General features: G+C 40.1%; 1 protein-coding gene across 2 annotated transcripts; it reads right to left on the reverse strand.

Moving 5' to 3' along the window:
* Positions 1 to 1,374: 1,374 nt before the first annotated feature.
* Positions 1,375 to 25,787, reverse strand: ISY1 (ISY1 splicing factor homolog). Of its 2 annotated transcripts, XM_074198396.1 has the most exons (12): positions 25,661 to 25,787; positions 23,136 to 23,158; positions 22,429 to 22,480; positions 21,793 to 21,858; positions 20,813 to 20,855; positions 17,786 to 17,898; positions 13,999 to 14,116; positions 12,246 to 12,368; positions 5,488 to 5,600; positions 4,444 to 4,530; positions 3,593 to 3,909; positions 1,375 to 1,900 (listed from the first exon to the last, which is right to left on the reverse strand). In XM_074198396.1, the coding sequence occupies exons 1-12, from the start codon at positions 25,661 to 25,663 to the stop codon at positions 1,786 to 1,788; spliced, it is 1,173 nt and encodes a 390-aa protein (XP_074054497.1). In that variant the 5' UTR covers positions 25,664 to 25,787; the 3' UTR covers positions 1,375 to 1,785. The 2 variants fall into 2 exon arrangements, with proteins under 2 accessions (XP_074054497.1, XP_074054498.1); XM_074198397.1 differs by lacking the exon at positions 3,593 to 3,909 and having other exon boundaries at positions 1,377 to 1,900; positions 25,661 to 25,781.
* Positions 25,788 to 27,283: the final 1,496 nt, after the last annotated feature.

The raw sequence follows: 27,283 nt of genomic DNA on the forward strand, positions 1-27,283 counted from the left end.
TACAGGATCTGATGCTGAGCTAAAAGCAGAACCATGAGAACATTCTACACATCAGCAACATTGTGAGTTGATCAACCTTGATGGAAGCAGCTCCTCTCAGCAGTTCAGAGAGCTAGGACAACTCTATTAGACCAGCTGAATGCTACATTTACTTTTTTCTTTTTTGCAAGGCAATGGGGTTACATTTACTTTTTTTTTTTTTAAGATTTTTCAAAGCAATGGTAGTTAGTAGCTTGCCCAAGGCCACACAGCTAGGTAATTATTAAGTGTCTGAAAACGGATTTGAACTCAGGTACTCCTGACTCCAGGGCTGGTGCTCTATCCACTGCGCCACCTAGCCGCCCTACATTTACTTTTTAAAACATTTCTCTTATGTATTTCTTCCCCTTAATCCTCATTCCTCATAATGAAAATGACTAATCTATAAACATGTTGAACACAAAAGTGTATGTATAATATTCACCTGATTGTTGCTGAGGGGAAGCAGATGGGAATATGCATATGCATATGGATGAATGTTGAAAAACTTTCATAACATGTATCTGAAAAAATATCAATTAAAAAAACACAAAAATCACTAAGGACATGGGGCAGCTAGGTGGCGCAGTGGATAGAGCACCAGCCTTGGAGTCAAGAGGACTTGAGTTCAAATCCGGTCTCAGACACTTAATAATTACCTAGCTGTGTGGCCTTGGGCAAGCCACTTAATTCAACTGCCTTGCAAAAAAACCAAAAAAACAAAAAATGGGTTGGACATGACTGAACCATACTATCTCTCAAACATTTTGATTTCTACTCAACAAATCTAGGAAGAAGAAAGCATTTGTATAAGAAGCAGTGATACAATTGGCTTGAGGGGAAATACAGCAAGTTTGAAATCCACTTCAGTAGATTTGTAATTCCACATTTGTGAGTCTACCTTCAAAGATGCACATAGTGCATTTGTACCCTCTCATCTTGCCCATGTCTTCTTGTGAAGGACCCTCCACAGTGGGTCCTATTGCCATGCTGGGGGAGGGGGAGATACAGCAGGTATAAAGCTAAAGAAATCAGAGATGGAACATTATGTGTGAAGAAAAGCAATTAAGTCAGCATGGCTGGACCCACCTCCTGGAAAAGTAGGAACCAGCCAGATAGGGGAGAATTTGAAATGCCAGACAGTGTATCCTGGAGGTAATGAGAAGCCACTGGAGTTTATTGAAAGTCAACTACATAGAAATGATCACTGAGACCATAGGTGTTGAGAAAAGCCACCAGGTGAGAGAGTAGAGAAAAAAGAAAAAAGGATCCAGCATAGAAGACTGAGAAGGAATAGATGGGATGTGAATCAAAAGATGCCAGTGTCAAGATATAAAACTTCAATAAAATCAGACTAATGAAAACAGAAAATTTTCTTTCCTACAAAAGTATTTAATAAAAATATCTCCACAGTGATTAGATATTACAAACTTCAAAAGCAAAATCATTTATACAGTAATAAAATATTTACACAAAATAAATTGCTGAAATGTTCAGCACATTAACAACCCAACCAGGAACACTTAGGGACAGCATACTAAAACAGCTGCAGAACATTTTTTGGATTTAAAAAAAATGGATTTTTATGTCTCAAGAATGGAACTAAAGAAAAAATATTAATATGAAGCAATTCCCAAAGTTAAGAGGAAAATTACTGGGGAAGGACCCCCTTTAACCTGTTGTGACAGCTCGTAGCTGTTAGTGATCAAAACTGGGTGGATGGTGAGTGTATTAAGAACCCCTGAGGAGCTCCAGTCCAGAAGATGCTCAGAAGCTAAAATCCAAGAAGCCTCTTTGCCTCCTCACTCTGGGCAAGCAGTGTTTCACTGGCGTACTTTTGCAAGAGTTCCATCTTCTTTCTTCGTACAAGAGCTTCCTCAATCTAAACAAATAAACAAAGAAGAGTCTCATTCTTTATCCAATGAGCACCTCAAGCCTCTTCTGTATATAAGTCTAGTGCTAAAAGATAAGTCTACACAAAACCAAATATCCAAGTAGGAAATGGAAAATTACATCATTGGTCAACCCAGCCCACTTACTTCATCTTTTTGTCTCAATTCCCTCATCTGTAAAATAAGTAACTAGAAGATCTCCATAATCCCTTCTAGCTCTGAAACTCTCTCATCTATTTTCTCTACTTAACAGTAACAGCTAATATGTGGACTAGTATGTTAAGGTTTGCAAAGCACTTTACAAGTATCATCTCACTTGACCCGCCCAATCACCCTGGGAAGTGGATGCTACTATTATCACCACTGAGGTCATCAGCATCATCCACAAGTAGGAAACTGGAGCCACATTAGAATCCAGGTCTTCCTAACGACAAACAAGTCCAGTGATCTATATTTACTGTGCCACATTGTAGCCTGAGAAACACATGAATTACTGAATGCCATTTTCATCCATAAGTTTAGCATCCTGTAGAATTCACTCTCCCTACTCATTCCACAACTCTCCTAAATGTCTAGAATGGTTGTTTGAAAAAGAGCTAAAATCTCAACAAACTGCCTCCCATGGAACCCCAGGGACTGGGACTGGTTCTCTCCCCAGGCCAGTACTTGACTCAGAAGTAGATACTCTCATTCAGATGTTCTCAGGTCAGCTCCACCTGTATCTTGGGTTCTCATCAATCCTTATTCAGACTATTTCTCTCAGTTCTCTTTTATGTCCAATTTTCCTTCCAATTTCCTTTGCCAATTCTACCTGAAACTGGTTCCCTTCCCATCACTGCCGTCCTCCCAGATAACCTATCTTTACAGATGGGCTCATGTAGAGGCGCCAACATAGAGAGGAGACCAAAGTGTTCTTTCTTCTCCCTCAATGGTCACCAGCTCTTATGATCCTCCCTTCACCATCTCTCCTGCTCCACTCCCTTCTTCACTCAGAGTCCCCAAAGCATTTTAAGCCTTTATTGTGCCTCACATGGACTAAGGTCTAGTCTATACCCTCTTTAATTTTCCTCTATGAGACACCCACAAGAATGTTCATGAAGCACAGGTAGGGTCATGTGGCTCCCCTACAAGTCCCTTCATCTCCTGCATCCTCCTTGTGATCTAGCCCCCAACCCCACAACGAGTAAGGTACCTGAAGGGAGGGTCTGGCTTCCTGGGTTTGATAGTCCAGTGCTTCCACAAAGACCCTCATAAAGCTATACTTAAATGAGTGGAACCAGAATAATCCACATTACATTCATCAGAAAAAGAAAAAAGATTTTTTTTCTTTCATTGTAATTTCTTAGATACTTCCTCCTAATATATCACAAGATAAAATGCAATTCTGCCAGGAAAACAGATGCCCTGCTCTATAGGAAGACAATGAAAACCAGAAAAAGGAAAACCTGGACATGTCTATATAGAGACACCCCCTGAGTTATGAGGATCTGGAAACTTGGGCACTTCTTTTTTCAACATAGGGGTCCTTTAAGCAATCATCACTAAGCATTTAAGGATTCCTCCACCAGAACCCAGGCAAACCATAACATTAGCAAAAATTATAGTGAAAAGCAAGAAGCTTCTTCTCTATTCTGATGGCAACTGGGTCAGAAGTCACTTAGTGTCTAGCCTCAGACACTAACCTGCAGTGTGACCCTGGGCAGGTCACTTCACCTCTATCTGTCTCCATTGTGAGGAAGGATGAGATCATAATTGGCACATTTCTAGCACACAGATGCACGCTATAAATGCTGCTACTTCCAATTCCTCTCTTTACAACTTGTATTTTAGGATGGACTTCCTTTAACAAAGCCGCATTCAGTGGAGAAGTGAAGGATGCTGCTGACAGATGCAGCAGTGCCTGGTGAACACTGAAGTCTTGGGTCCAAGCTCTGGGATTTGCTCCATCGTTGACTAGCCAAGAAAATGGAAGCAAATCTCCTGCCCTGAGTTTCCTCATCTGTAAAATGGGGACGACAAAATGACCACCACCTACATTGTCTCACATTCCTATGGTATAACTACCATGGAGGAAGATAGCACAATTAGGATGATTCTACAGGTGAGTAAATGGGCTCAGAGACCTGCCCTGGTCCCAAAGCTAGTAAGAGTCAAGATTTGGGACCTGCCCAAGCTCTTTCCATTATTACATCCCAGAGCCACTCCCTGAATCAAGTCACCAACATTTGAAATAAAACTTGTTCTGTAACAGGTATTTAGGATAAGAGTGTAATCCCCAAATGGGAATCCTTGTGGGGAAGGCCACTGGGAGGAAAGTATAAACAGAGGCTATCAGTAGTTTTTAGAAAGGAGCTGATGATAAGAGGGAGGAATCAAGTCCCTGCAGCAAAAGGGAAAAGGAAAACAAAGCCGGATCTGTGTGAGCCTGGCTGATAAACTTGGCTCCAGGGATTTGGTGATAACATTTTAAAGAAAACTCTTCCCTGGGGCAGTGTGATGAGTCCTGCCCCTAGGACCCAGGTCAATCCCTTACCTCTTGCTGGGAGGGCACCGGGACATGAGCGATAAACTTCTGCTGCCCTTCTTCTCCTTCTTTCTCCTTGGCACTCTCCTCGTCAGACTAGAAAATGGACAGTGTATTTCACAAACCACCACCCAAGGCATTTGTTAGCTCCACCACAGCTACCTGAGATTAGTGCACAATACTGATTAACCTCAAATCTGGTCTCACCTTTTAAGTGCTAGATGGCCCTCTTTTTCACCTGCTCTGCCTCCCAGTCAGCTCAGGATCTCTACTTCCTGCTTCAATCTGTTTTCTAGCACAGGAACAGAAATGTCCTGCCCCTTGGGCCTTCTAAAGCCCATAAAATCATTTCCTCTGGTGCTGTAAAGGCAATAGCAGGTGGGACTTGAAACACAGTAACTCTAGGAGCTTTCTGGGGGTGAATTAATTAAATGTTTAACAAAATAGAGTAGGCTAGTTTTTAAGTTTTGATCCTTGGCAGAAAAAAAGGCTCCCTACCCTGCTCTAGCAGGACTAAATGTCAGTCTTCCCAGGCCTTCTGCTGTGTCTGACTTTCTTTGTAACAAGCTCCCAAAATGAAGTTTGAGTCAGAGCAGAGGTTGATTGGTTTATGTCCTTTGGCTGTTACTGTCTCGGCCTGCTGATTCCTACCATCAGTGAGTTTGGGTCTCTCGGCCTTCAGTTTCTACTGTATTCTACCCATCCTGTATAATACAAGTGTGCTATTCCTAAAAGATTTTATAAGACCTCATTCCTTTTGTTTGAAGAGATCACTTTACACCTCTGGATTAGGCCTCAGATTCCCATCTAAGAAATGAAAAAGATGGACTATATGATTTCCAAAGTTTTTCCCGTTTAAAATTTTGACTCATATCAACATCTTAGATGATGAGTTGAACTTGATTTAATGAAAAGGCTTCTTGTTGTACAGGTCCTAAATGTTTTCATGCAGTAAAAGGGAAAAAAATACAGTTCTCCTACAACCAATGATAGTGACCTCAAAGGGTTCAAACAGAAACTTAAAGGTGACCACCTCATCCCTAGCCATGTTACCTCATCATCATTCACAGCGTAGATGTTTATTTCTTCCTCCTCCTCTTCTTTGTCACCTCGTGCAAGACGGGCCTCTCTCTCAGCTTTCCACTTTTCTACTGCTTCTGCTATGACTGTTTTAATATAAGAACAAGTGTTATTTCCTTCCCCTTCTAATTTATTCAAATAAGAATGACATTCTCTAGTTGAGCTTCTGTAAAGAGGGAAAGAAAAGTAAACAAATGACTACCTAGGCTGATGCTTACTTGTGTTCTGAACTTCCTAACCTACAAACACATCACAAAGTAAATTCCATAGTCAAGAAACTCTAATTCTATGTTGAAAACTATCTTGACAACATTGTACACATAACATTGTTAGCTAATCAACTATGATGGAAATAGCATCTGAATGCTTTTTTTAAAAAAACTTGTTTTTCCTTCCTATTCCATGATTTTCCTTCTTTTCCTTTAGTCCTAATTCTTCACAAAACGACTACTAAGAAAACATGCTATACATAAATATACATATAAAACATTCACTAGACTGTTTGCCACTGGGGGTGGTGGTGGAAGAAAAGTGTATAACATAAATATGCAACTGGATGAATGTTGAAAAACTTTTATATCATGTAATTGGAAAAAATATCAAAAAATAGCAAATAAACAAAAAAGAAAAACTATCTCTACATGTAATTGGGGAACAAAATACTATTATGATTTAAAAAGATGTTTTAATTCTAGTCAGTTCAATGATTTCATTAATTATCAACTAGCCTGAATAGGCCAAATAAGTGTACAAGGGGGCATTAATAACTAAGTGAACTGGCATTTTTTTCATGCCCATGACTTATTCATGATATATACAATACTACAGACCCTGAATGTTAACTGAATAATACAGAGCAGTTTCTGTGACATTATTGGTCCTAAGACAAAAAATTTTAAGATATGCTTCAGTTTATCTTTCTCTTGAAGATTCACCTTTTAATAGTAACAATTTGACATATAAACACATCTGGAAGCAAAGCGATTTGATTACTTTTTTGTAATCTCAAAATAATCAAGTGTAGAATAAAAAAAAGGTGCAGTTACCAGAGTTCAATTTCCTTTTCCCTTATTATAGAATCACAATTTTTGAGAACTGGAAAGGGAAGTCATCTAAAACAAGCTTTTTCATTTAATATTTTATAGATGGATAAATGAAGTCTAGAGATAGTCGATGACTTGCTTAAGGTTGAATCTGGGATGCTCACCTGGGTTTCTTAGATGCCAAATCCAAGGATGTCAAGTAAGCTTGGCAGACTTACCAGATATAGTGAATAGGGTAAATTCTGATGGAGACAAAAAAAAGATGTAGGTACTAGTGGGTCACCCATGTACCCAGGGGACAGAAGAGTGGCCTGAGTGCCAGAAGTAGAGAGGTCTTTGAGATAAGTAGGGGAAAGATTTTAGCAGTCCAATTAGTGCAATGGCCAAGGCTAACTTCAGACCATTGATGACCCACATTCCCCAAATCCTAATGCGGAGATACAGAAGGAGACAAGCCTTCTTGACACTGTTCTTCACTTAGTGCTGTTTCTTAAATATCACTTGGCCACAGAAGTTCCTGTCCTTCTCTGGTCTTGGTCTTCCTCCCCTAACAAAAGAAGATGTGAGATGAGATGTTCTCTCTAGGGTCTCCTCCTGTCCTAGCACTGCATGAGTCTGTGATCTAAGATCTGTTTTAATCAGGATGAACAAAGATCAAAAGAGCCAGTAACTATATTTAATGTACGTTCAAAGTCTTGCAGTAAGTGCCAGGTGGGCTGGCAGAAAAACAGGGGAAGATATGGCATCAAGGTGTTTACAACATATATAAAATGGGGGATGGGGGGAAGGAATGCTAAAAAAGTGAGAGATATAAAAATAAGAGAATAAATTTCAAAAAAGATAAAAGATCTCTACAGAAGCACACACAAAGAGACTTGGAAACAAGGTTGATTTCACATGCACTTAGGAGTATCTTGTTGCATGAGGAAATTGGTTTTCCAAATGTAGGAGAACTCAGGACCAAAGGCATCGTCACCCTCACAGGCCTGAGTGTAGAAGCCAGCTGTAAGGGGAGGTCTGGCTCAGCAAAGAGGGGCTGTGCAGAGGCAGGCTTGGGATGGTCGGATGGAGGTGGAGTCCTGACCAAAGAGGGCAATTCAGATAAGCAGTGACCATTGAGTGAAGGCTGTTAATACATATGCTGAAGAATCTGTGGGGTTGAATATATTTTAATTCACCAACTACTTTGTTGGATGCGACCACTGCAGACCCCAGAGCACCAGATGGACAGTGTCAGGGGAAACTCTCTAAAGAATGATAGGTTCGAATTCCTTTTCCTCCAGGGCAGAGCCAAGATGGCGATAGGAGAGGACAGTCTCTAGGTGCTCTCCATCAAAACTTATAAACTAAAGACTATAACTACATTTTCAAGAGACAGAATCCACAAAGGGACCCAGTGAGGCAGTTCTCCAAGCTAAGGTAACCTGGAAAAGAGAGGAAAGGCTCCGCTCCACAGGGTTAGAGGGATAGCCCACCAGAGCGAAGGAACTTCAGCCTCCCAGAGGCAGACGCAGGGCACTGGGAGCCGGGGCTCACAGCAGTGTCCTGACCTACACCCCGGGGAGCACTGGGAACAACTCGGGGGGACCTCAGCCAGAGTGAGCAAGTGAAGCCCAGCCCTCGGGGCACACAGCGAGCAGAGTGACCACAGCAGCCCAGATCTAGGAAACAGAAGCAGAAGCAAGTCAGCAGGAGCTTGAGTACAGAGCCTAGGGAGGGGAGTGGAGAGACTGCCGAGCTCTGTCCTCTGTCCCTGGAACAGGACTCTGGGGCTCTGACCACATTCAGATCCTGATCACAGGCTAGGCCCCCCCATAGAACAGCAGGGTCCCCCCACCTCAGCCCCGTGGCAGAGGGGGGCGCTTATGGTCATTCACAGACCAGGAGGGAGGACAGAGCCTCACACACTGAGATCCTTGTGGGAGTGTCCTGAAAGCTCAGGAAGCACCCCAAAACCAGGCACAGGGTAGAGAAATAAGTAAGCAGAGAAAAAAAGAGGAACACCATTGAGAAATACTTTGTCTGTGAGCCCAAGAAGGAGCAAAACACTCAGTCTGAAGATGAGGAAGCATAAACTCCTGCATCTAAAGAAAAGACTCCAAGAAAAACAGAAATTGGGCTCAGACTATGACAGAGCTCAAAAAAGACTTTGAAAATCAAGTGAGAGGGGCGGCTAGGTGGTGCAGGGGATAGAGCACTGGCCCTGGATTCAGGAGGACCTGAGTTCAAATCCAGACTCAGACACTTAATAATGACCTAGCTGTGTGGCCTTGGGCAAGCCACTTAACCCCAATGCCTTGCAAAAACCTAAAAAAGAAAAAAAAATCAAGTGAGGGAGTTAAATAAAAAATTGGGAAAAGAAATGAGATGCAGGAAAAACATGAAAAAGAGGTCAGCAGTTTAGTCAAGGAAATCCAAAAAAAAATGCTGAAGAAAATAATGTTAAAAACCAGCTTAGGTCAAATGGATAAAACAGTTCAAAAAGTTATTGAGGAATGCTTTAAAAAACAGAATTGGCCAGATGGAAAGAGACAAGAAAGCTCTCTGAGGAAAACAAATCCTTCAGACAAAGAATAGAACTCAGGGAGATTGCTGATTTTATGAGAAATCAGGACACATTACTTCAAAAACCCAAAGAATGAAAAATTAGAAGAAAATGTGAAACATCTCATTGAAAAAACTGATATGGAAAACAGATTTATGAAAGATAATTTAAAAATTATTGGAATACCTGAAACTCATGACCAGGAGGAGCCTTGACATCATTTTCAAAGAATTACTACAGGAAAATTACCCTGATATCCTAGAAGCAGAGGGCAAAATAGAAACGGAGAGAATCCACCCACCCCCCTGAGAAAGAGATCCCAAAACACCAACCCCCAGGAATATTATAGCCAAGATCCAGAACTCCCAAGTCAAAGAGAAAATATTACATGCTGTTAGAAAGACAGGTCAGTATCAGTTATTAATATTACACTCAGTTACTATGAGAATTATAATCCTAGCTTAGTGAATCAAGTAAATCATTTATAACTCCTGGGCAGAGAGATATTTTTGGAAATGGCTGTGATGTAAAGCAAAAGGCATAAAAAAAAATGTGATAATATTTGTAAAGGGTTTAGCACCATGCCTGTTCCCCCTCTTCCCTTATTTTAAACAAATAACTCAGGATCTCAATTTCTTAATCTGTAAAATAGGAAAGATTGTTCCTGTGAGGATCAAATAAAAATATGAGTTAATGGATGAGAAAGAACTTTAAGAAATACAAAGCACTTGACAATGTGTGATTATTCATTTATCTGTTAAATGGGGATTATGCTAGTTAATTTAAAGGTTTATCCTAAGAGATTAATTTTCTCTTGGGAATGCAAATGAATTTTTAGTATTCTAGAACTGATAAATTTACAAGATGCATTTATATACAGCAATATTAATCATTAAGGATTGAGGTCTTGTTAGGATCTCCACCCTTGACAGAATGTAAGTTAATATTCAGATATAGAAATTCAAGAGGAAAAGTTATTAGAACCTCTCTTTGAGGACCTTTGACACTCACTTGAAAGGATAATCTTAAAGTCAAATGATTCCTGGCCTGGCAAGTCAGGCAATCTAGAGTCAGAAGCTGGGAAGATGCACATGTAAATTAATAAAGTTTTGCTGTTCTTTATCCATAAGTAGTCTCTGTTGTTTCTCACCTTCTTTTACTTTATCCCTGATTTCTTATCCTGACTTAAGTCAGGAAGATAGCTATCTGTCTCCCCAACTGATTATATATAACTTTATAGAGAAGTGTCTTCTCTGTTCCCAAACCTCCTCATCTGACTTGGGATCCTAAGATCCTTCATATGGCCTGCGTCAGAGAGCACCAAGTAGACTGGGAAACACCCCAAAATCATATTCTCATCCCCTCCACTAATGACTGCAGATCTTCTAGCTCTCTGAGGGGAGATAACAGGTAATATCTTACTCCTTATCAATCAGCAATTTGGATCTCCTAAAGAGGAAGAAGCAGCCCAACCTAGGTCAGAAACCTAACTTTTCCTGTACAAAAAGGGAAAACTGGGAGGTCTTTTTTATGAGGGCTGCCATTTGTCCCACTTCAATTGGAATGCAGAGGAGAGAACGGAAGCACCCTTCCCCAATCTTCAGCAAGCTAAAACAATCTCCTCTAATAAATCACGGACATACATACACACACCTCTAAGTCTTAAAGGTAGGTTTTCTCCAATGGGGACATTGAGCTACCAACTACTTAATTACTTGGAAAGGCCTTCACCCCCTCAAAGAGGAATTAAAATAGGTAGGGAAAATCAACTAAATCCTTGAATTTAACAAAACCTTAATTCAAACCATTGAAGTGAATGCCCTATCAAGTGTTCAAAAAGGGAGACAGCTAGCCCCTAATTCCTTTTGATTGGACTACATGTTGGGAGGCTCAATTGTAAGAAATGATAAAGAAACTTAGAACCATGTCATACAAGGGGAAATCAAAAGAAAAGTAACATATTTAGGAAGAAGACAACTTGGGAATAGGATAGATCTCTTCACTCTTCACTTATCTCTTCACTCTTCACATATATGACTGGATGTAACACAGAAGAGGAATTAAATTTATTCCTATTAGTCCCATAAAATCAGTATTAAGTTACAAGTGACAGATTTCATCTCAATATAAAAAAAAAAAATTCCCTGAGAGGTAGTACAGTGTGTCCCTTCAAGCACCATTCCACATTTTATAGATCAGGAACCTGAAGCAAATAAAGGTGAAGAGGATTGCCCAGGGTCATATAGCTAGTAAATGACTAAGATCATATTTAAACTCAGGCCTTCCTGAATCCATTTTTCATGGATGTTATGGAAAGGTTGGAAATAAGATAATTACTAGAGGCAACCCTGGATTATTATATAATATAAAAATTTTCTATTTTTAAAGTCACAAATTTAATATTTTTACTAATAAGTCACAAAATTTATCTTAAATTACAAATAAACATTGTACAATGTTTAAATTTAGAGTAGAAACTCAGGTTGTTCAACAGGGGAAAAGTGGAACAAGTAGTATATGACTGATAGGATACTACTGTGTTATAAGAAATGATGAGAGGGATGGTTTCAGAGAAATTTGAGAAAACTGATACAAAATAAAATGAGTAAAACCAGATCACTGTACACAATAAAGAAATATTGTAGGGATGACCAATGTGGTGACATAACGACAATGATCCAAGAGACATTTCTTGTTTTGATTTTTTTTTTGCAAGGCAAATGGGGTTAAATGGCTAGGTAATTAAGTGTCTGGGGCCAGATTTGAAGTCAGGTACTCCTGACTCCAGGACCGGTGCTCTATCTACTGCGCCACATAGCTGCCCCTGATCCAAGACATTTCTAAAGGATCTATAATGAATACTGTTATCCTCCAGCAGAGTGAACTGATTAGCAGAATGAAAGATTTTTTTCATTTATTTTTCTTGCATTTGGTTTTTTTCCCTTTCTTTGCAAACAAAGCATGGAAATGTAGTTTGCATGACTTAACATGTATAACTGATATCATATTGCTTGCCTTCTCAATGGTTGGGGAGAGAATGGAGAAAGCTAGAAAATTTGGAATTCCAAATGTTTTTAAAAATTAATGTTAAAGTATTTTTAAAAAAAGAACAGAAACATGCCATTCAAATGGCATCTATTTACCTTTTTTTTCATGCTCCTGCTCTAAGGGTTCCAAAATACCATCATCTTCATCTCGGTAACCATAATATTCAGCATCAATAGCCTTCATGAGTTCAGCTCGAGTCTTCCTTGGAGGAGGAAGGGCTGAAAGAATCAGCAGTCACAAGGTCACCTTTTTATGTACAAACAAAATCTTTTAACTTTTTTTTGCAAAGCAATGGGGTTAAATGACTTGCCCAAGGTCACACAGTTAGGCAATTATCAAGTGTATAAGGCCCCATTTGAACTCAAGTCCTCCTAACTCCAGAGCTGATGACCTATACACTGAGCCACCTAGCTGCCCACAACCTTTAACTTTTATAAGAAATATCAACACATTAAATTTCTAGAATGTAATGTACTGTAAACTTGTTATAGTTCTATCTCTCAAACTGATCCTTAGGTAATTTTAGGTACACACAGATGGATGCCACGCAGCACAGTCCCAGGGTCATGGAAGGCACTTTAGCAATGCATACTGAGTGATTTTGTACTTCTCTTCAATCAAAACCAATATTGTAAAGAAAAGTCCCAAAATTGTGGGAAGGGGGACAGCTAGGTGGCACAGTGGATAGAGCATCAGCCCTGGATTCAAGAGGACCTGAGTTAAAATCTGGCCTCAGACACTTAATTACCTAGCTGTATGAGCTTGGATAGGTCACTTAACCCCATTTACCTGGCAAAACAAAACAAAACAAAAATGTGGAAAGAGCTTGAGCCAAATATTTAAGGTCCTTTAACTTTTAATGCTATATTACAATATAGAACTCAAGTATTTAACAACAAACTAAGATTCGGGACCATACCTTTGCTCTGATGAGCCTGGTTTCTACAACAGCTTCCAATATCGCAACACGGCAGCAAAGAAAAGCTAGGCTCACAAAAACTAGGCCAGTGAAGCTTGTATTAAGACCATTTTACCAAAGCTGGAAGGCTGGTAGACTATATATATATAAATAAAATCAAAAGAGAAGCTTAACTTGGAAAGTCTCAGCACTAAAGGGATGAATTTTATTTTGTTACAACTTGTGAAGGTCATCTATTAAAACATCTTAACATTTTGGATGTTTTAGTAAGGTCCATATCCATACCCATAAGTTAAGTTGAGGAACTGTCAGTTAAAAAGCATTTATTAATTGCTTACTATGAGCCTCCACTATGCTAGGCTGTGGGGAAACAAACTGCCCACACACACACACACACACACACACACACACACACACACACAACCTCCCCAATACCCTATAGGAAAAAAAAAAATCAAACCTCAAAAAGGAGAATTTAGGAAACAATTCATAAAATTAGAGCATTTTAAAGCCAGAAGGGCCCTCACAGTCCTGACTCATTATTTTGGGGATGAGGATATTGGGACCTAGAGAGGAGTGACTTTCTCAAAGTAACAGGGGAATACACTAGGCCTTTGGCTTTCTAGTCCTGAGTCAGCCTCCAAGTTGGTTTCCCAAATTTTCCCCTCTAGAATTGGCTGTCTTCTCAGTTCAATTGCCAATTTGTAAATGATATCAACATATTAAACTACGCTTTTCCCTTACTTTTTGCTTTTAAAGTGACATAACTGTGCAAACCAAAGCAGAAGTAAGGAAGTTAGATACATAAGGCTGAGAAATTAAAAGATTTTTGGGACCTATTCTAAGTCCTATACTAGAACTGAAGAACCCCAAATACTGAAACTTGAGCTATCAATAAAACTGTACAAGGTATATATGAAATTACTTACGTTCTTTTTCAAAAAGCTCTCTGACACCTGGTAGATCTTTGGCTGCTCCAAAATATTTGTAACCTCGATTTCCTGGAACCTCTTTACCTTCATGGTCTAACATTTTAGGGCCAACTTTCTTATATTAAAAAAGAAAGACAAAAAAAGTCATTAAAAAAGGTTTCTTTTCCAAAGAGGGTCCTTTTATATTAATGTTTATGCAATCTCCAAATGGATCATAACAGATAGAATTCTACGTTGACATGACAAAGCATAGAATATTCACCAAAGTTCATAGACTGAAACTTTTTTCTGTTTTTGTCTTTGTAATCTAAGCTCTTAGCATGAAGCCTGTCACATAAAAAGTGATAAATACATGGCCATTAAATTTAAAGTATCAGACCCCCCCCAAAAAAAACAGCTATACGGTTAAAAAAAAGTCATTTTATAGGGTCACAACAACTTTTTCCTTTTTTTTAGTTTTTCCAAGGCAATGGGTTTAAGTGGCTTGCCCAAGCCCACATGGCTAGGTAATTATTAAGTGTCTGAGGCCGGATTTGAACTCAGGTACTCTGACTCCAAGGCCAGTGCTCTATCCACTGCGCCACCTAGCCGCCCTACAACAACTCTTTAAGATAATGAACAGTCCGAGCAGCTAGGTGGCGCAGTGGATAGAGCACCAGGCCTGGGGTCAGGAGTAACTGAGTTCAAATACAGCCTCAGACACTTAATAATTACCTAGCTGTGTGGCCTTGGGCAAGCCATTTAACCCCATTACCTTGCCAAGAAAAAAAATCTTAAAAAAATAAAAGATAACGAATAGTCACTTTTTCAAACTATCCTATTCAAGTAGTAACAAGACTTTGAAATGGCAAAATATTTCTTTTCTTTCTATAAAACTTCTGTCTTCTATAAGAGAAGGTTGCAGGAAGAGAAAGGTACACAGAAGATTTGAGTCTAATGAGAAGGAAATCATAGGGGTAACTTGGAGAGAGGTTGGACTAGAGGACAGAAGAAAACGAGGAAAATTTTATAGGGGTCTAAATTTAAGGTCAATATCAAAGATAATTAAGGGACTACAAAGGAATGAAGGAGGATAAAATATTATGCAGTGATTTCTGAGGATAAGGAGAAGCTAGTTGACAAGGCCAAGTCAAGACAGATCAGAAAAGTTAAGTATTTATAATACAGAGCTCAGCAGCAAAGTGCATTGATGGGGAGCAAATTGGTTTTAAAGAGTTTTTAACTTTTAAAAATTAATGAGTTGCAAAAATTTCTAAGCAGGTACTCAGAGCTGAGGTGTAAGCACCATAGGTAATTTTGATAAATGAACTGAAGAGCTTAGCCACTGTAGAGAATGAAGTATTTCTACTATTTCTGCCCAGCTGTGTGATCCCTTAGGGCTGTGAGTGTGGCCTCATCTACATCCCACAGAAAGTAAAGAATCAAGAAAAATGTCCCTTCCTACTCTGAACTGTTAGGCAGGATGAAGATTTCTAAAGGAAACACAATCAAGGCTTTAAGGGAGAAAAAAATGGTACTCTGAGGTGAAGGAGGAGAGATCTGACCACAAACAGGAAAGGGAAGGAGAGGAGGGTCTTCAAAAAAAAGAAGAGCTGGTGGAGCAGCTAGGTGGTGCAGTAGATAGAGAACTGGTCCTGGAGTCAGGAGGACCTGAGTTCAAATCCGGCCTCTCAGACACTTAATAATTGCCTAGCTGTGTGACCCTGCAAAAGTCACTTAACCCCACTGCCTTTAAAAAAAAAAATGAAGGATGAAAAAAAAGAAGAGCTAGATATTTTAAGGAAAAAGAAGCAGCTCATTCTTCCAAGAATGCTAGAAAAAAGGCTAAGACACAGTCAAGTGAGATACCATCCACTGGGAGCAAAAGAAATAGGTAAGAGTGGTAGTAAGGGATATTAAGGTAATTATTTCATTAGTTGAAGCAATAGAGAAGTCTATTATATTCCTGGGGCATGTTTCTAAGTCATATAAAAAGAAACTTCCTAGATTTATCAAAACAGATGATAACTATCATCTCCTGGTGACTCTCATGGGTAAAAAGGGCAGTTCCAGAAGGTATTAATAAGTAATAGAAACAAAAAAAAAAAACTAACAGGAAGTTGGTGCCCAAGATCAGTCAGGAGATGGCTGTAAGAGAATGCCCAATTGCTCTGGATGAATTCAAGTCATCTGGCCCAGATGAAAGATGTCTTCTGGTCCTCAGAGCTGGCATCTATGATTTGCAGAGTCAATGATAACTGAAAGATGATGGAAAAGAGAAGTATCATTAAGGTTGGAGATTTTTTTTAAAAAATGAAAAGAGAATAGCATCTCTAAACTATAGGCTAGTGAATATGATTTTGATTCCTGGGAAAATTCTAGAATAAACCATTGAAGAACTAGTTGATAATTATCCACAAAGGAAACTGTGATTACAGCCAGAAAAGTTTTATCAAGAACAGGTCAGGTCAGACTAACCTCATTTCCTTTTTTATAGGATTACTACTAAATCAGAAGATGAAAGCAATGCTATGGATATGGTTTACCTAGATTTCAAAAGAACTTTTGATTCCTGATAACATCCTTCTGAAGAAGATGAAGAGATTTGGATTAGGAAAAGGCAAGATTTATTAGAAATGAAGAGAAACCTGAGAATGGATCAGAAAATAATGCAATCAGGGGGATTCAGAGCTAAGAGTAATAGTTAATGGCCTTCTGTCTACAGAGCAGGAAATCTGCAGTAGAGTATGCCAGAGACCTGTGCTTGGTCTTGTGCTTTTTATCAATGTCTCAGACAAAGGCATAAATGGTAGGTCACCAAATCTGCAGATGACACAAACCTGAGAAGTTAACTGAATGAGAGTTAGCATACAAAATCTTGAGAAGGTGTAATACTTTCAATGAATCTATTTAAGATAAAATTCAAGAGGGGTAAAAATAGTTACTAGAATTAAAAAAAAATAAGAGGGGTGGCATGGATAGGTAAGAGGTATTCTGAAAAAGATCTGGAGGTTTTAATGGACTGCAAGCTCAATGAATCAGAATTTTGATACAACTGATTTACTTTTTAGCTTCATTATGAGAGGCATGGCTTCCAGGATCAAGGAGAATGATAGTCTCAACTATATTCTGCCTTTGTCAGATCTTATTAGAAATACTATGTGCAGTTATGGGTGCTATGAATCCAGGAGACTTTTGACAAATTGGAAGTATACAGAGGAGGGTAATAAGACTAGAGAAGAGCCATGAGTTTATGTCATATGAGGATAAGTAGAAAGAATCAGATATTGATTATACTATTGTAGTTATGATGTTTATACTGTTTCCCTCGATTCACTTACTTTCACTCGGTCACTCTAAAGGAAAAGTCATCATGGACATTTGCCAATTTCAACTGGAACACTACTGGTTCATTCACCCAAGATGTCTATAAGCTGCTGCCTGTCCTCTGTTGTCTCTTTGAGACATGGGATGGGGAGAAGGCCCAGACCCTATAAGCCCTGAGGCTGGTAAACATCCTGATGAAATATGGAAGCCCATCACTTTTCTTTAATTGTATGAATTCAGTGAATTTCAAATGCTGAATGAGGATGCTAAAAAATATTCTACTGAAAAGTCTGTATACATAATAGTTTAAAACTTATTTTCAGTGAGTGGATAAAGCACCAGCCTTGGAGTCAGGAGGACCTGGGTTCAAATCCGGTCTCAGACACTTAATAATTACCTAGCTGTGTGGCCTTGGGCAAGCCATTTAACCCCATTTGCCTTGCAAAAACCTTAAAAAAAAAAGTTTCATTTCACTTACTCCATAATCCGGACCTCCCAGCTCCTTTATCCGAACCTCCCAGTGTCCTTTCTCTCTTAGGAGTTTGTTAATTTCATCGTTCAGGTCTCGAATTCTGAATTCGCCTAAACCAGCTAAAAATAAAAGCATTAAGAATGTTAGTTCCATTACAATTTTTTTTTAAAGTTTCTCCATTTAGGTTTTATTGAGAAGGAAAGAACACCTCTTATCTCAAATCTATAATCTCAAGAACTTTCTTTAATGTTGCTTCATCTTAAACTCTAACAACTAGAGTAAGTCACTACAGTATTCATTGGTGAAATCACCCAAAGGAAAGGAAGTACTGTGTATCTGTGATTAGTGCCTATGCCCTCCCTAAAATCAGAAGCATCAGCAGACTAATTTTCTGGAAGATTCTGATGCATATAATGTTCTCTCTGCCATAATGCAACTTCCTGAAATTCCACCATAAGAAATCTTTGTCTTCTATTCTTTTCAAACATTTCAATAAAGGGAGAAGTGTAACAAAGTCACCCAACCTTGGCAAGACAGATCTAATTTAAAGCAGTAGGTTCATGAATGGGGAGCAGGAGAGGCTCTTACGTTTGCTGACCCTGGTTTGTTTGAGATAGAGTTGCAAAAAACACTTAGCAATCAATGAAAAGACAACCTGTATTCTTCAAGATACAAAAATCACCCCTGCTAACAAAATTCATCTAGGAATAATCTTTATACTGATTTGAAAAGATTAATAAAACTAACCACCTTCTCATACACTCAGGAAACATGTGAAAACAAAACATTTTATCAATAGAAAACAGGTTAAACAGGAAACACCTAAACCTCTAAGATGAGGAATATTCTAGTAATCTAACAATTCTATTTTTCAAAACAAGCAATAAGGTCAGATAAGACACAAGGATATCCAGCTGGCAAGTTAGGCAACATAGGCATCTACCACTGTTTTTTGAAAAATTTGGGGGGGGGTGGCTAGGTGGAGTAGTGGATAAAGCACCGGCCCTGGAGTCAGGAGTACCTGGGTTCAAATCTGGCCTCAGACATTTAATAATTACCTAGCTGTGTGGCCTTGGGCAAGCCACTTAACCCCACTGCCTTGAAAAAATCTAAAAAGAAAAATTGGGGGTCTAAAAACTGGGAGCGTCTTGTACAGCAATTGTAGATTTTTTTTACCTGCATTTCCCACTTTTTTTTGCACTTATTTTTGCATTCACTGCCTTTTCACCTTTGTTTTTGCCCTCTGTTACAGATTTTTTCACTTGCATTTCCTACTTTTTCTTTTTTTAGGTTTTTTCTTTTGCAAGGCAAATGGGGTTAAGTAGCTTGCCCAAGGCCACACAGCTAGGTAATTATTAAGTGTCTGAGACCAGATTTGAACCCAGGCTCATTCCATCCACTGCGCACCTAGCAGCCCCTATTTCCTGCTGTTTCACATTTGTTACTTATTATATTTGGTTATGTTTTGCCACGTGCTGCCTAAAAATGGCTCAGTAAAGATTTCCATAGAGTGCTGAATTTAAATTAAAAGTGATCCAGGGGCAGCTAGGTGATACAGTGGATAGAGTACCAGCCCTGGAGTCAGGAGAACCTGAGTTCAAATTTCATCTCAGACACTTAATAATTGCCTAGCTGTGCGACCTTGGGCAAGTCATTTAAACATACCATTGCCTTAAATAAACTTTTTTTTTAAAAGTTTGCAAAAGTTGGGGTAGCTAGGTGGTGCAGTGGATTGAACACCGGCCTTGAATTCAGGAGTATCTGAGTTCAAATCTGACCTCAGACACTTAAAAATTACCTACTTATGTGGCCTTGGGCATGCCACTTAACCCCATTGCCTTGCAAAAAAAAAAAGTAAAAAAAAAAAACCTAAAAAACAAAAGTTTGCAAAAGTGAATGGAAATCATGCTGCTGAATATAAAACTGGTCCTTCTCCAAAAATCTGAGGTTGGTTATTACTGAAAATGCCTCAGCAGAAGGCCATGAGAGGCAAGTCAGCCAAATGGCCTAAGTTGGAGAGGGAAATGAAGATATAGATTGAAGAGCAAAGGTCCACTGGAATTCCTGTAACCACAAAGATGGGTCAGCAGGAGGCTAGAAGAATTGCTGATGAAAAAGAAGTGACTGATTTCCAAGGACAACACAACTGGTGCTTCAGGCTCATTAAACAGAATGGACTAGGCATGCTTCCATGCCCCAGACTTGTCCATGTACCAGAGCACAGTCAGGAGAGCAGGCATAGTTTCTCCTAAGACAGTGATTCCTCATCCAATACAGCTAAGAATGATCTAATGGATGGGAGTTTTGACAGTGATGAGGAGTAGTATGAATTTTATGATGAATATAAAATGAGTTTAATAACTTCATGTAATACATTTTTTTCAAATTTCAGGCCCCTAGGGGTGGCTAGGTGGCACAGTGGATAGAGCATTGGCCCTGGAGTCAGGAGCACCTGAGTTCAAATCTGGCCTCAGACACTTAATAATTACCTAGCTGTGTAGCCTCGGGGAAGCCACTTAACCCTACTACCTTGCAAAAAAAAAAAACAAACAACTAAAAAAACTAACTCTGCCTCACAAATCCAAATTATACAAAAGTCAAATTTCAGCACCCCAAAATTACTTGGGAGTACCTTATACATGGGGAAATATGATATTTATAAAACAAACTGAATTTGATTCAAACTGAGTTTGCTTTTTTTGCATCTTAGCATTTAGCCCCTTGCTCCAAAGACTATTAGCAAATTATTATTCCCCTTTCCAAACCAGCTAACTACTGACCAGCTGGTTTTTTCCCATACCCTCTACTCTGGGGTTGTGTACCCATTTGTTTAAATCTTAAGTGTATCCAACTTGAGCCCAGTTTTGAAGAACAGTGAATAAAATATATTAACTTGTACCTATAGTCATATCTTAAACCCCCTCTGAAGGTAGAGACTATTTTGTTTTTCACACCTTAACATTTCCTGTGTCTACTAAAGGTCTTTGCCGATGTTAAATAAATGTGTAAAATTAAGAATAAAATCTAGCTTACCATTTTGAATTTGTGCCACTTTTTTTGAGATCTCCCCAATAATCTGCAACAAACCAAATATTTTTGCACAATTTTAATCTCAAGGAAAAAAACTATTGTTTTAAAATACTGATAATTCAAGAAGTCAAAAATAACTGATTATGACAAGTAGTTCTGAGACACTCCTAAGAAAGAGACTTGAAAAAACTTGCTAAATTAACTACTTTCCCTTAAATTTGAAACTGCAAGTTTTTTCCTTCAAATTGTGCCAATTTTCAGGTCCCTTTTACTTTTTACTATGATTAAAATGTTTTTTTCCCCCAAAATCACCACCTACAATGAAAAAATCAAAAGTAATAAAAAAGTAAACAATACTTTCAACATTTCATTGGTAGATTATGTGCACTCTTCCAATGAGACAAGATTGCTAAGATATAAATAAATAGACAGACAAATCATCAGTCAGCATCTCCTGATTAGTCTTCTTTAAATTTAGCTAGAATGGACAGACATGGCTTGCTACTGGGTCAACATGTAGACCTTTAAGGTTGACAGGAACAGACAAAACAATGTACTGCAAGAAACATAACCTTTAAAGAACTCAGGTTTACCGCAACACATAAGGCAATGTTGGAAGAAGACATTAGTGAAGGAAAGAAGAAAAATATCGAGGCATTAAATCATATGTAACAGTGCTATAAGGAGTGAAAAAAAAAAACGGTACATAAGACCATAGAGTTGAAAAAAATAAGGTTTTCCCCATCAGCCTTTCTGGGCATCAGCTTCCTCATCTGTAAAATGAGGGAGAATTCCTCTTCTAACAGTTAGTGAATCTTATGATGGGTGGCAGTATCTATAGGTCAGTGAAATGATAATAGTGATATACTGGGATACCAAACCAGAGTCACTAATACAAATCCATACCTTCCTCCTTTGTTTTTGATAGAAACACTAGCTATTGAGTTATGTGATAAACAAACAATCATCTATATCAAACATACCTGTCGTCGCCATTTCTCAGCTTTAGGTAGCTCATTACATTCAGAGGCAAGAAAAGGTCTTCGTTCCTGAATGGAAGAACAATCTGGATGTTGATGCTGCACTTATCCCAAAATTCATGAGATCTTAATTAGCTACAATTATGGGGAAGCTCCACCTTTGGCAATCCCAAACCTACTTATGAGTTTTAATTCGAGTAAAAAGGTTTTTGTTCTTAATTGGTTTACTAAGTTTATTTCAGGTGTTCCACTATAGGTGCTTCAGCTTGTGTTTCCTGAGTGTCTTCTCTCTCCTTAACCCAATTTCCCACCAGCTATATAATGGGAGGAAGGTGGGACATCTTAGGGGTTTCTTTTAAAGTGTATGTTGGCTGAAGTTACCTTGATCATCTGTTGCCACCATCAGAGACAGAATGGTGGGTTGGTTGAAACATGCATCTCCTCACATTTGGTAAATTTTTAATTCTTAACTCTTTAGTTATATAGTTGGTATCAAGAATTGGAACTCAATTATGAGGACTCACAGGAACTTCAAAATTACTGGGGCAGTGAACACCAAACATGACCCAAAAGAGAAAAGTATTGGAATCTATTTGTAACACATTTGAATTTAACAAATAAAAAATAATGTAAACCAACCTTAACTTTCCCTTCTTCAAGTTGAGCCTGGCGAAACCTTGCCAAGGCCGTCCTAAAATTGGAGGAAGAAATTTCATGAGTTTACTTTCAAACATCTCCCATTATGTTGAACAATTGTGAACCATGTGGATAATCCTAATTTGCTATCAGAATCTGAAGTACTCATGTGCACTGGCTAAAACTGTACAATGACTAAGCATGATAGTCAATAAGATAGTTATGGGGCATCCCATGCTGTCAGGAATTTTGTGTTTCTTATGGTTCTTGGACAACCATGACCACATACTAGTAATTTTATTTTAAGGGTCACAAACTTACACAACTAAGAGTTACCCACAAGAATCAGGGGAGTATGATGGTTCTGTCCCCTCTACTTTTGATACTAAGAATAATCTTAGATAACTTGATCTTGAATAGCTACTCCAGAAATTCCCACTCCTCTAAATTGATTTTCCCTGAAAGTAAATGGCATATCCATCCACTGTAAGTTCTATTGGTTATGTACTAAACATTAAATAGAAATGGTAATGAAAAGGACATGCTAGTAAATTTGGGAGGGGATGGGAGATTTTTCTAAAATCTAGTCATGCTAGTTTAACTAGCAGGCAGAGTATATAAAGATGATTTGCAAAAAACTCATCGTTTAAACCGACAACTGTAACAAGTTCCAAAAGAATATTTCAATTCAGAAAAAAATTGGTACTTACATGGCCTTCTCTGCATTTCGAGCCTATGGAGAGAAGATCATACATATTTATTTAATATATTACTTAGATGGGTTCAGTTTTGCATAATACAACTAGGGTGCACAAATATAAACAGAAATTAGGGCTCATTAAACTTGCGAATCAAAATTATAAGATAACAAAATTCAGGAGTGATCTTCCTCTAGGATCCAGACAGACCACCATGCTGAACAATGCTAGAAAGTTTGCTTAAATAAGGAATTTCAGAATTGTTATCAAATAGAAAAGAAATGAACGGTATTCAAGTAATTTCTAATTCAATATTAAACTACTTCTCAACAGAAGATTTCCAAAATGGAATCCAAGATCTATAGAGAATAAAGATATGGAAACTGCTGAGTAGGGAGAGTACACAGCTTCTTCCCCACTTTGAATCTTGTCTCTTGCCTTTGTTAACCTTTCCTACTATCATCTCTAGTTCACACTCTGAATTCCTACTGAAATTAAGTTGAGCATTTAAATTTAATTGTACTTGTTTTGTGATTTTAAATTCTGGTGCCCCACAAGATTGCAAACTCTTTAAGGAAAAGAGTTATTCAGTAAATTTAACTATATGTAGATTTACAAGGGTGTGTGGGAAGAAGAAAAAATTCATTTTTGTTAGATGAATTAAAAAAATCTTAATTTTAGAAATCAAAAACTATAGTTAGATCTAGAACTATGTGGATCTATGTATCTGTTAATTGCATATGTCTTGGATACCAAACCCTTATCAGAGAAGTTTGATAGATTTTTTCCCCCATTTGACTTTACCTTCTTGTCCTAGTTATACTAATTATGTCTGTGTAGAAGTTTTTTAGTTTCAGGTAATAAGGTATCTCTTTTCTCTTTTTAATTACCCCTATCCTTTGTTTGGTTAAGAATATGTCTCCTTCCCATGACTGTGGGAGGTATGTGATCTGCTTCTTTTCTAATATTTTTTAGTATGATCTTTAATATTAATTAATTTAATATTAATTTAATATTATTTGGAATGTATTGGGGAATAAAGTGTACTAAAACTTAATCCATCATGTGATATCTCTCATCCCATATTTCTTTATGTCCTTTGTGGCTAAACTCCCTGAGAAGGACATCTAACAAAACAGGTGCCTCCATTTCCTTTCCTCTTGACTCTCTACAGTCTGGCTTCCAACCACATCATTCACACAAAACTGTTGCCTCCAAAATTCCTAGTGCTCTTTTAATTACCAAAGCTAACGGGTTTTTTCTCAATTCTTATCCTTGACCTCTCTGCCATCTCTGATGGTGTCGATCACCCTCTTCTCCTTCATACTTCTCTCTAGTTTTTCAGGACACCATTCTATTCTGGTTCTTCATCTTACTTATATGACCAATTCCATCTCAGTCTCCTTTGCTGTTTGCAGTCTCCTTTATGTGGAGTGCTTTCTTTTTTCCTCTACACTATTTTACTTAGTATCTCATCAACTTACATGGATTCAATTATCATCTCTATGCTAAAGAATCACAAATCAATTTATCCAAGCCCTAAACTCTCTGCTGAACTCTAGTCTCCTATCTCCTCTGACCTGTGGATATCCCAAACTGGATATCCTGTGAACATATTAAATTAGACATGTACAAAATCCACCTCATTGTCGCTTCCCCCATCATTGTGGAAGGCATCCCCGTCCTCTTAGTTCCCAAAGCTACTAATCCAAGGCTTCATCTGTGACTCCTCCGTGTCTCCTCTCCCACGTCCAAGCTATAGGCAAGTCCTGTCATTTAGGAAAGTCTCCCCTACCCTTCTGTGAGCCTCCTCACCACACCTGGATTACCACGCGGCCTGTCTGTCGCAAATCTCCATCACACCCATCTTTCTGAAACACACGTCCGACCATATTACCATGCTCCGCCAATTCCTCCAGAATCAAATGCGAAATTCTACTAGGCAGCCAAAGGCCCCTCCTCCTGTCAGTGCCAACTCGTCTTCCTGGCAGCCTCAGCCGCCCCTACACGTGCTGGCATGCAGGGGCACTGTGCCCTCCAACAACACGTTCCACCTCCCAACTCCGCACCCGGCGGCGATGCCACTGGCCCCGGCTGGCTCTCCGGGTGCCCCTTGGGGCAGTGCCCTCCACCTGTCCTGCAGGAACCCTGCTTGTCCGTCTCCTGGGAGCTCCTGGGGAGCAGGGGACCCTCTTTTGGGGGGAGGGTCTTTGTCAGCCCAGTGTTGATGCCGGCACCGGGCACGTTCATAAGCCTGCCCTTCGGCACCCAAGGGGGGACCCTGAACCACAGAACCGACCCCCTCGGGAGGGCGCCCGGGGGCCCCGGCCCGTCCGCCCCCCGGCAGGCCGAGCGAACGCTGCTGGCACAAGCGGAAGCTGGGGTTCAACGGGAGAAGCGGAGGTGGGCCGGGCACCGCGGGCCCTATCAATCAATCAATCGATCGATCCGTCAAAGGGGACAAAGAGAGAAGGCAGCGCCTGCCCGCCGGAAGCTCACAGGCCACGCAGGGCCCCCGGGCTCCCTCCGCTACTCACCATGGCGCCTCGGCCCCCAGCACGTCAGCTCCACCGGACCCGGAGGCTCCTCTGCAGACCAGAGCCCGCCGCCGAGGCCTCAGAAACGCAGCGGAGGCAAGATGCCGGACTGCCCCGGAAGGAATGCAAGAAGGACCGGGAAGGGAAAGGAGACTCGCCGCTTGGAGCCGGCGCGCGTGCGCATGAGGAGCACCTGACCGCCGGGGTCACTGAGCTTGCGCATCGGTGCGTCGTAGAGGAGGGGAGGGAGGGCGGGTTGAAGGAAGCCAGGGGTTTCCGGGTTTCCTCTGCGCCTGCGCGGTAGCCTGACGCGTGACGCAGAGGGGGCGGGGCGAGGACGTCGCGTTCAACGTCCTTGCGTCATCTCCCACCCCTGCGCCCGCTCGCAGCCTTTTATCCCGGCACACCGGACTCGGACGGACTCTTATCTCGGACGATTAATAAGCTTAATTGATTCAGCTCAATAAACGTCCCTTAGGGGCCTGCTGTGTGTGAGCACCCCGTACACGACTTAAAAAGTAGGGGGCGGCCGCGTGGCGCAGTGGAGAGAGCACCGGCCCTGGAGCAGGAGGACCTGGGTTCAAATCCCATGACCTAGCCGTGTGGCCTTGGGCAAGCCACTTAACCCTATGGCCTTGGGAAAAAAAATGCAAGAGAAAAAAGGATGGGTGAAAAAGTGGGGGTCCCACGGGCTCCGAAGGCGTCTGGGACGCGGGTTCTAATCATACCGTTTAATCAGATTTACCTTTTACAAGTCCACCTTTTGGTGCTTCAGTTTCCTCATAAATAATGAGTGCAGCGACAGGACTGTGCCCTGAGGTCCCTTTCAACGAAGTCTCTAATCCTGTAAGGACTAAAAAGTTCATTTGGCAATAATTAAAACAGCTGTTTTGGGGGACCTCACCTATGCCCAGATGGACATTCTATTGTACACATCCCACGTAGTCCAGCTCCCTTTCTGCTCTGCCAGCTCTAGGGCTGACAGAGTTGAAACTGGAAGGCCTTTTTTTTTTTTAAGAGACCAATTTCATTTTTTTTATTTTTTGCAAGGCAGTGGGATTAAGTGACTTGCCCAAGGCCACACAGCTAGGTCATTATTGTCTGAGTCTGGATTTGAACTCAGGTCCTCCTGAATCCAGGGCCGGTGCTCTATCCCCTGCACCACCTAGCCGCCCCTCTCACTTGATTTTCAAAGTCTTTTTTGAGCTCTGTCATAGTCTGAGCCCAATTTCTGTTTTTCTTGGAGTCTTTTCTTCAGATGCAGGAGCTTGTGCTTCCTCATCTTCAGACTGAGTGTTTTGCTCCTTCTTGGGCTCACAAAGTATTTCTCAATGGTGTTCCTCTTTTTTTCTCTGCTTACTCATTTCTCTACCCTGCACCTGTTTTGGGGTGCTTCCTGAGCTTTCGGGACACTCCCACAAGGATCTCAGTGTGTGAGGCTCTGTCCTCCCTCCTGGTCTGTGAATAACCATAAGTGCCCCCCTCTGCCACGGGGCTGAGGTGGGGGGACCCTGCTGTTCTATGGGGGGGCCTAGCCTGTGATCAGAATCTGAATGTGGTCAGAGCCCCAGAGTCCTGTTCCAGGGACAGAGGACAGAGCTCGGCAGTCTCTCTCCACTCCCC

The sequence above is a fragment of the Macrotis lagotis genome, chromosome 8 (genome assembly GCF_037893015.1).
Source record: "Macrotis lagotis isolate mMagLag1 chromosome 8, bilby.v1.9.chrom.fasta, whole genome shotgun sequence".
Classification (NCBI taxonomy): domain Eukaryota; kingdom Metazoa; phylum Chordata; class Mammalia; order Peramelemorphia; family Peramelidae; genus Macrotis; species Macrotis lagotis.